The sequence below is a fragment of the Nanorana parkeri genome, unplaced genomic scaffold (assembly GCF_000935625.1).
Source record: "Nanorana parkeri isolate BGI_ZX_2015 unplaced genomic scaffold, ASM93562v1 scaffold261, whole genome shotgun sequence".
In the NCBI taxonomy this organism is placed as follows: Eukaryota; Metazoa; Chordata; class Amphibia; order Anura; family Dicroglossidae; genus Nanorana; species Nanorana parkeri.
In genome coordinates, this window is record NW_017306529.1 from 373,087 (window position 1) to 383,940 (window position 10,854).

The 10,854-nt window shown below is 42.2% G+C and overlaps 1 protein-coding gene across 3 annotated transcripts in view; it reads right to left on the reverse strand.

Moving 5' to 3' along the window:
- Window positions 1–10,854, reverse strand: part of LOC108787438 (serine/threonine-protein phosphatase 2A 55 kDa regulatory subunit B beta isoform) — a 285,509-nt gene that overhangs the window by 218,485 nt on the left and 56,170 nt on the right. Inside the window, exon 2 of one of the 3 annotated variants that reach the window (XM_018556994.1) lies at window positions 9,640–9,650. The exons of the other annotated variants lie outside the window; for them this stretch is intronic. Within the exon in view, the coding sequence (XP_018412496.1) occupies window positions 9,640–9,650 (11 nt within the window). The remainder of the gene's footprint in view (window positions 1–9,639; window positions 9,651–10,854) is intronic. 3 annotated transcript variants of the gene reach the window in all.

Below are 10,854 nucleotides of genomic sequence, written 5' to 3' on the forward strand. Positions count from 1 at the left end.
TATATATATATAAAAAGTTATCTAAATGATCACACATTGAAGCTGAATGTTTTCATGTTAAGAAAAAAAATTAAGAGACTATAGCATACAGAAAAGGAACTAAAAAAAAAGCTGTTAAAAACACAAATTTCTCAAATTTTTCCTTCAAATCTTTGATTTGAGCATGGAGGTAGAGATCACCATGGCATGCAGCTGTCAAACCAACATCCCAGGACCACAATCACCCTAGACTGTGGGTGAAGTTTGGTTTGCTATGTAGAGGGCCCAAACCGGGTACTCTGCATAGCAATTAAAGAATTCAAAGCCACCTTTGAGTGGCTACAGTAGCTTCCAGTCTGGCTGATATATTCACTTAAGGCCCCGGCCGGTCCAATCGCATGGACCTGTCAGTTTTTCAGGAGAACCTGATCAGATGCCCAATGCAAATCTATGGGCATCCATGTTTAAAGGGACGGGCGTCAGATCAGTTTCGCTGGAACAGATCATGCTGGATCGGGGTAATCTGATGTAAACTGACATGTCTATTTACATCAGATAGACCAACATAGGGTCTGGCAATTTCCGTTATTACCTCCATTGCAAAAGAGATGTCACAGCGATGACTGCGTACTGCAGAGTGTTTGAAAGGGGCCTAACAGATGAGGGAAGTCAAAAATATTACATTTAATGAGAGCTTGCTTCAGTTATTAATCTACAAATCTCTACATGTAATACACAAGTAAAAAGGAAATCACAAAATTTGAGGTAAACACTGAATGCACTATGCTGTTCTTTTAAAAGTAGTACTGCAGTGAGAGGTATTGCAGGTACAGCCATGGCGAGCCAGGCATTGGCAGCAATGCCTCTGAAAGGGGTCAAGTAAAAGGGTAGGCTTCCACTAACCCTCCATGCACGGACCCCATTGCGATAGTCGGTTCTCACACCACTAAATTAGTCAGGGATACCATACCGCCTTTAAAGTATACGGTCTTCAGTATCAAAAAGAACAAAATATGTTTATAGTTGGATCATCAAGCATTTAGTTTTGCAAACAAATCAATGCAGATAATATGATGTGAGAAGCCCCAATAGAACTAATTAAAAAATATCCCTTTAGATCTTCTATGCAGCATCTTGCTGGGCAAAATGCCAAAAACTGGGCAGGCAGGTTCAAGAGTTACCAAGAGCATTTCAAATTAAAATTTTCATTACATATATCAATGGTTTTCTGAGCAGAGCAATTTACAGGGAGTAATGTTAGCCATGCTGTATGGACAATGGACAGAAGACCCTGTATCCAGTGCTAATTCCCAGAGGAGAGCATGTTCAGCATGAGTGGCAAATACAATCAAAATATGGAAAGCCATAATACTATAATTCATGTCTGAAACAGGACAGTCAACTGCTTGGTGAGCACTAGTGTGATACAAGTAAAATGTAGACTTTTTTTTACAAGTATGACATGTATATGTAAAAAATAATTTCAGGAAATCTATCTGAAATAGGTTCACAAAATGTAGACATCCTAACCTGCATAGGTGTTGCAGATCAATGACCGGATAATATTGATGCAAAGGGGTCAAATAAGAGCAGGAACTTGTCAGACTAGAAACCATCATTTTCAGAAGGATCCTGGGAGAAGGTCCACTGACCTCCACCTCCCCTACAGGAAGCCAGTGTGTAAGATGAGTAACCTAATTTTTTTTCCCTTTGAGAAAAAAAAAAGTGCACTCACACATTGCTCCATGCTACAATTTGAAAAGGCAACTAATCCTAAAATGTAATGCTCACAGAGTGTCATTTAAAATAAAAAATAAAACATTTAATGAACGTGATGGGCTTTTATAGTGCTAGATCAACAATCTCCACTATCCACCATCAATGTGTTATAGTTATACATCCTGCTCCATTGAGGAGCATAAGGACGAAGACTTCCACTGTTGACGGTTCCCAGCTTTTGATCTGACCTGCAGCCCAGACAGGTTCACCTCAACAGCCTTACTAGGCTTTACCGCCAGGAGCCTCCTGGTAAAGCTGGCCATACACCTTACAACCATTCCAAGACTTCGTTTTGCGATGGTTGTAAGGTAATTTAAAAAAGTACGATCTGCCCATCTTGGACAGGCAGATCGTATTTTCGATCATCGTTTTGAGCACCCATCTTCATCAAGTGGGAATCCCGGTAAGGAGTGCGGTATGCTTCCTGTTCATACATTAGAAACGGTTGCACGCCTTCCATACAACTGCCGATCGTACGATCGCAGGATTTCCCACGATTATCGTACGATAATCTGCAGGTTTATGGGCACGTTTAGCCTCTCCTCCGCTGTCCTTTGGGAATTCCAATCAAGCACCTGTCTACAGATTTCACTTGCGCCCTTTTGTGAGGTATATCCAATCTATCATCATTTACGTTCTTGGATCTATGTTGCAACTGGTCTTTGGTGGCATCGTCTATATTAGAGATCCAATTTTGTGGCCACCAATCATGAATGGAGTTTGTATGTGGTTTCCACTGAGACTCTCAATGTCTTATTCACATACAGCACAGATTTCACATGATTGAAGATTTGAATCTTCGTACGAAGGCTAATCTGGATTACATACCATATATTACGGAGCCCTGCAAAAGGGCCTTCGGCTTTCATGATCTGTGTGGAGATGTCAGTCTTAGTTCCACTAAAACAGTGGTTCTCAACCTGTGTAACATTTGTCAACATTTGTCCTTGGTCCTTAAGTCGCGACCCAAGTCGCACTGCAATGGAACGCACGGCATTGTAGTACCGCATTTTCCGGTGATCGCGATTGAACTGTGGGGGGTGCCATTCAAATAAATGGCAACGCAACACACCTCCCACACCACAGCATGTAGTGGTGCGATTGCGTGGTACAATGCATTAATGGCACAGGACTGTTCAATAAAAGCGCTTTACTAGTGTGAACGAGCTCTCAAACACTGACAGACACATACAACCACAGACAATCTCACACTTAACCACAGCCAGAATGTTCCGATCTAAGAGAAGAGGCTGTAGAGCTGGACACAAGGTCCAGCAAAAAAAGGCAAACTAAGTCCGTAGCCTTAGCCGCCTCCAACAATAACACCATCAAGATCTACAACCTCTCATCACATTCTCTTGATGAATTTGAAATTGCTGTACTCCGTAAAGGGCTCAGCTTTGCTCCCAACTCTTCCCCTAACGAATTTGGTATTTTTTTAGATTTACACAGATTTATACGGAGACTTACCCTTCACCGCCATTTCCTGTTGAAAAACGCTAGACCAACCCACCCAATACAGACACCACCAGGATCCTGTCTAGAGACGGACCCACTGGGAGACGAGTCGACCCTCAGGGATTTGGAAACCCTATGGGATGGAGCTGAATTTACAATTGATACCTTACCTTGTATTGATCAAGATATTAGACATTCGAATTTCAGACCCCAGTCCAATTTTTACCCGTACCATTCCAAAGGAAGCTTCCTCTCCACTTTACCAATTGGTACATACAGATTTTAAAAAAACTATGCTCTCAAAAAAAGGAGGTAGAACCACTAATCTTACCCAAAAGGAAAAAATAGCCATCAAAATCTCTTTGCGACAACACAGACATAGTAATCAAAACAGGCAGACAAAGGTGGTGGCCTAGTCATTCTCAACAAGATCGACTATATTGATGAGGCTACTAGACTGCTGTCAGATACCACCACCTATGCCCTACTTCAAAGGAATCCTACCAGCGAATACAAAACGAATTTGGATATACTACTCAGTAAGGCCTATTCCACAGGGGTGTTATCAAAATCAGAATATAAGCTCCTTTCGGTTCAACACCCCTGCACCCCTTACTTCTACCACATCCCCAAAATTCATAAACATCTTACCAGACCACCTGGTAGACCTATAATAGCAGGGATGGATAGCCTCACTTCCAACCTGGCTAGCTATATACAGCCGCTGGTTTTGGATCTTCCTTCCTATGTCAGAGACTCTGGGTATATCCTGGAAATCCTCAAACAGTACAAGTGGAGAGAAGGCTACCTATGGGCATCTTTAGATGTAGCCTCCCTCTACACCTCCATCGAACACCAGTTCGGGCTCAGAGCGGTGCAGCACTTCATGGCCAAATCTGGGAATTTTAATTCTTCCCAAGCCAACTTCATTCTAGAGGCCATAGAGTTCGTGCTGACCCACAATTATTTCTCGTTCCTGGACAGCCAGTATATGCAGTTAAAGGGCACCGCTATGGGGGCCAGCTTTGCTCCTTCATATGCAAACTTATTGATGGGTTATTGGGAAGAGCTCCACATCTGGTCGAATAACCCATTTGGAGCCCACCTAGTTCTGTTCACCAGATACATCGATGACATCCTCATCATCTGGGATGGCACTGCCACAGAATTCTCTGCCTTCGTTAACCACTGCAAGAGCAATCCGTTTCACCTAGACTTTACGTTTGTAACAGACGATAGAGCTATAGTCTTTCTGGATCTTGAATTAGGAGCCAATGACGTGGGAGAGATCTCCTCCAAAACTCACTTTAAACCCTCGGCAGGCAACTCATATTTACACGCTAAGAGCAACCACCACCCAAGATGGATCAGAAAATGTTCCAGATGGGCAATTTGGTAGACTCAGACGTACCTGCACCACAGATGTAGACTATGAGACTCTAAGCAATACCCTGACAAATAAGTTTTTGGACAAGGGATACAATCCTAATCTGATAGAGAAGGCTTTTGACAAACATCGGGTCCACACCTCTAAGAAAATACACAATAGCAGTGATTCTTATAACATCAACTTCTGTACCCAATTTAATGATGGGGCCTTTCAGATCTCTAAGATTCTGAAAAATCATTGGCGCATTCTGAGAGAAGATCCCGTTCTAAAAGAACTCTCTCCCCAGTCTTCCTAAAGTCATCTTCAAGAAACCCAAAGACCTCCGTAGTAGAATAGCCCCCAGCAGACTTAAGTCGAACAGAACATTGAACTCTGGCAAAGGTATCTTTGGCCAAACAGGGTGTTTCAAGTGCAACGTACACAATTGTGGAACATGCGCTTATCTCTGGCACAGAAAAAAGGACATCTCCCTCCCAGGGAGAAAGAGTTTTCCCATCAAACAGTTCATCAACTGCTCAACACAGTTTGTCATCTATTGCATTATCTGCCCGTGGCAAATTATATGTGGGACGCACAATCAGAACTCTGAGGACCAGATTTGGGGAGCACAAGAGGAAGATCCTCAAAAAAGCAGATGATCACTCAGTACCTAGACATTTCCTAGAGACGCACAGTTCGAATCCAGAAGGACTTAGGGTATTCGGCATAGAGACCATACCAGATAATTTGGACGAAGGTCTAAGATACAAAAGATTATGCCAGAGAAAAACCTTCTGGATATACTCTCTGAACAGCCTACACCCCTGTGGTCTCAACGAGGGTTTAGAGCTAGTGTCCTCCCTTTAAATCTTCTCCCAATTGCTCCTTCTTCCTTCCCTCCCTAGTGCAGTTCACAACCTCTCCTGCCATCATCATCCCCATAGTTACTCTGGGCATTTCATTACCATTACTCATCACCATCATTCATTACCGCTACACTGCCATCTCTAGTGATTATGCCCGTTTTATCCCACCCTATCCCTTCCCCAAGGGATACTTTGTGTTGGTCCAAATATTGACTGACCACACAGTGGCATAGGTCGCATCATGGCACTAAACCCTCATCATCAGTATGGGGCCAACCAAAGGGTCTCTACCCTCAAAATACATAACTTTATGTATAATTTACATATGGTTGCTATACATGGTTTAGATATATACAATTTAATTAATTTCATTGTCTTTATCAATTTTATGCCTATAGCCATTTTATGCTAATAGCTATTTTATACTTATAACTCTTTTATATGAATTAGATTACGGTTTTTACTCTTTTTTTTGTGGTGAGTCTATATATGTGCGGGGTGGTTTATAGCCATCCAGTTCACCTTCCTCCTATTCATCTCCTGTAGGGGACCGAGCTCCCACATACATGCCTGCACTCAGCGTTTGCTGTCTGCAGACACTTTGCCGTCCTTGGACGCCAGAGATAGTCCGGTATTTGGGCACTGTGATAGGCCGATTGGCGGTGACACCCTGTAGGCGGAGCCCGATTGTTCAGGACCCCCATTGGCTGGTCACATCACCCCGCCTCCACATGGTTTCCCAGACTGATACCAGACTCTGCCGCATTTACATATTATGACGAGCCCTTAGGACACATCTGCCATTGGTCATTAGCACTTTAAAGGCTGAAGGGAGGAAGGTGACGTTACGTTCTGACGAAGGGGGCGTGCCCCAGAAACACGTTAACGTCATCAGCACACAGGAATCTCCAGTGGATGCTCGCTGCCTGTCATCTTATTATCCATCTCATGTTTGTGAGTACGTCTTTGCTTCTATCTTATGTGTACTGAAATAAAATTGACCTGCACCAGGAAAGGCGCCCCCTTGTGTTTTTTCATAGATCCACAGCCAGAATGTGACATCACTCCATTCCAAACACCTCTATAGGACACATGAGGGAGCTGTAAGCAATGCACCTATGGATGGAGCTCTCTCATAGCTCCAGCCCACCTCAAGCTGATACTCAGGGCCAGGCACCATATTCTGAATAGCTGCTTGGCACGAGAACTGACAGTGCTGCGCTAGGGGAAGGCTGAGAAGGCTCTCGCCTAGAAAAGTGGAAGGCATGCCACGAACCACTGAACACGGGTTTGTGACCCACTTTTGGGTCACGACCCACCAGTTGAGAACCAAGGCACTAAAAGATATACTCACCTTATCACTCAGTCCCACCTGGCTGCTAAACCTGTCTCTGCAGCCTCTTCTCCCCCGAGCTCCGGCACCACCGACATCCTCACGTCCAATGCAAGTCGATTGACTTGCATTGGACATGAAGAAGCAGAGGGACATTTTACAGCCAGAATAGAGGAGGAGAGGCATGTGGTCACCACTGCAGGATCGAGGATCAGGTGAATATACCTTCTTTATTTTAGACTAGACCAAAACAAGCACTTAATCTTTGCAGTGCAGGGCGTAGACCCACTGTAAGGGTTAATGTTAAAATGCCCGGAGTTGTTCTTTAGGGATTTCCAATCTTACCTGCCTATCCAGAAGCTGTAGAAAACACAATATTTTAAACCACTACAGCTCCAACCATCACTTCTTTTCAATTACATTCCTGTAAGTGCTTTGCTCATCTGACAGCTTTAAAGAGAACTTGAAATGGCAAGACAGCAGCTTAATTCATCACCCAACAATCACCACCTCCGCTGATCATTTGTCCACCAGCCAAAGCATTTGTTTGAATCCCAGTCACAAGTCACCTGTCACATGCTCAGGCCATTTAGTCAAAGCATATGATATATTAAAAAAATAAAATAAAATCAGGAGAACATCATCTACGAAAACTGCATTTGAAACAGTTACATTCCTTTTCAAGCTATGCCCCATCCACCCCACCACCTTATTGCTCAGCGAGTTTCCTGTAAAAGTTTAACTTTGACCCACCCCTTTTACCTCCCCCATTGCTTAGTACAGCTGTCCATGAAAAGGATGCCCAATAGGGAGGTCTGTTACAAGGAAAAGTGTGTGGGCGGGGGGCGTGATTTTATCTTACAATAAAAACTATATTTTATTTAAAGGATTTGCATTTAACTCCAGCTGTAAATCTGTGGATATACTGATCAATACCTTGTGGTAACTGGTAACTTCAGTTCTGTTTTTATTGCTGTATGTGTGCCAACTGGAGAGGTTTATCACCGTTTCCTCCAATGACCATTGTCACTGGGACTCAAAGTGAGGGAAAAATACACAGGGACAGATGAGAGATCCTGGTAATATCTCCTTCACACACCATACCGATGTACCCCAGAAGCCAACAGGTGCTGGAACAACTGGTGAATGGCACCATAGTATACAAAGAGGACATTCCAAAGCAGAATAGTGTGCAGACAACATATCTTCTAGATGGAAAATTGAGACACTTGCCCGGTGACAGCTGTCTAAGAAGTGATCTTACTTCCTATTGCATCTATAGGAAAGGAAGTGAAGGGAGTGGGAATGGAGATAGCAACCCCTCGGCCTTGACCATCTAAAGTAGGACATTTTTGGCTTTAGATATACTTCAAAACATTGTCCAGGTTAGGAACATGTACAAGATTGCTCTTTAATACACAGCCTGGGCACACTCTACAAAAGCAGTCTAGAATGCATTATCGGTAATGTAAATAATCAAAAACCATTAGATCCTCTAACACTTAACACCTATGACCAGGGTTAATGCAAATATTAAAGTTTATGACAATACATAGAATAGTGTAAATAAAATACAGGAAAGCTGGATGTAGACCAGAGAAATAACAGAACAATTGTATAGAAGACCTTTTACTCCTAATTACCACTAAGACTTCCTACTGCAAGAGATGCATTATTCACAAAGGTCTTGTAAAATATTTATGGATTAATGTGTTACCTTTAGACTTCTGAGGTCTACACATATTTGGGTCAGGAATTGCAAGCAAAATGGAAAAACCTTTATTCTGGCTATTATATACTGATTGTATGTGTATATAAAAAACCACACACTTTTAGTTTTGTTATTTTCATGTTTCATCCTTTATGCTGGCAATATAAAAACACATTGCATATATACAATAGCATGTTAACCTTAAAGCAAACCTCCAGCCATAAACTAGATTAAAATGAACAGCTCATTTAAAGATTTCAAAACTAGTGTTTGCTACAATTGTTAACCTCATTTCAGAGCTTTCCCACCACAGCATTTTTTTTTCTTCACCGTCCTAGACGCTCAAGTCTGAGAGCCAGCATGGTTTTGAAACCTATTTCCTCTGAGCCCAGGTGAACCTGGACCTGCTTCTGCCTGTGACTGGACTGTGAAAGCAGCAACACAGTGATTAGCTCATCTCTGTCACTCTGCTGTCTCATCCTATTACACTACAGCCCCGTACATGGACAGCAAGAGGCCAACTTCATGCCATATCCAGGCACTTACTCCGCTTGCATTAGAAAGCTATATTACATCTTCCTAGATTTTAGCATTAACTATGTGGACGGGGTTATGGGGTTAGATCCAGGGTGTGTTTTGATACAGGACGTGGTTAAAGTGACACTAAAAACTAAAAAGTTAAATCCTAAAAATGCTATTAAGTACTTAATAAAAACAATGCATCTTATGTGTGTATCACTCGGCTGCAGATCCTCAAATCTCTGAATTGGTGCTGACACTGTCTTTCCTTCTGGAGGGTGGCTACTTTTGTTTTCCATGGTCCTTGTGTGTGCTGTAAAGTAGCCACTGCTCCAAGCTCACTTCCGTGATGGACTAAATATAGTTTACTATATGGTATTTAATACAAAGAATTGGTTCTGAGCCACCAGGGAAACCAGGACACTCCTAATATAGTAGAAGCAAAAAAAAAAGGAAGAAAAGTGGGGCTTTTTAGGTGTCATTCTAAGCATGGAACACATATATTGCACATTTGTCTGTTAAAAATTCAATTTATTATACAAATAAATAAATTACACACCCATATCATCTTCCTATATATAGTATAGTCTAAAATCACAAAAGGCTTATGACCTTCCTGGACCACATGGCCACATTCTAGGCATCGGAATTGCAATCATCATGTGCCCTTCTGGAATTGTATTCCAGAATCCTGCTGCACACCTTACTGGGTATCCCCGTCAGCGTGGGTGCTTGAAGTGAACGCGGATGGCGCCACCAATATTGAAACTTGTTAAAGAGGTCACCAGGACACCATATTGAAGAACACATCTCTTTGACACTTCATGTCAAAACAAATAATGTTTTGGGGCCACACAGGGTCCCCTTGAAATGACAACACAGCTAAAGAAAAACCTATCTTCTATAGCTAAATCAAAAGTGCAAATGAACAGAAAACCACTCCCACCAATCCCCCGCGACACGTTCCCACCAAAAACTTTGCAATTTAACATGAGGACAATGTGTATATTATTGGCATAACATTAATAAAAGCATACCTGAAAAACACATTAAACATGATATAGTAAAAATGTTCTAAGACAATAAACATTTTAATTAAAGCCATACTCTTCTGATAAATGAATGTCATGGTTACATGCAAACTAGCCTACAGATGTGTGGTAAGCACTTCACATCTTTCGTCATGTGCTTAGCAAGACAGGATTGGTTGTAGGGAGTCATTGTCACACCCCATCCGCTGCCCATGTGCAGGAGGGACTGACAAAAGTAAAAATGTGTGCAACTCCATAGACAAACCACCTAAAATGATTGACAATATGGTGTGCTGGTAACATTAACATCCTTCTGGAATTGGACACATGAGGACAAGCACAGGAGGAAATCAAAAGACAATGCTCTTGCCATCAATAGTACCACCTACATTGAAAGATTTGCTTTTGATATTGTGCAGTTAAAGAATAGGGATAAATGTGCAAGACACTGAGCGAAGGAGCCATTTAAGTTTTGATGCCCACTCTATCGCAGAGAAAATCTAAACCAATGTGGCAGTAGTGACTGCAACCTACAAGGCACTGGGCCAAATAGCAGCCTGTCTGTGATGCCATAGTTCTACTGTGATGTCACAGGTTGGCACACTCTTGCCCAGCCTTGCTTCACCAGCAGTGGCTCCTGTGGAGGGCAGGAACAAATGAATTATTTTTATCAATACAGGATTTATTTACCGCCAACAGTTTGCGCAGCACTTTACTGGGATTTCCATTCAACTCTATGGAAACAGATCACACCTTTGCAATTTGTCACGCATAAAAAAAAAAAAAAAAAAATTGCCTGTAGGCCAAAA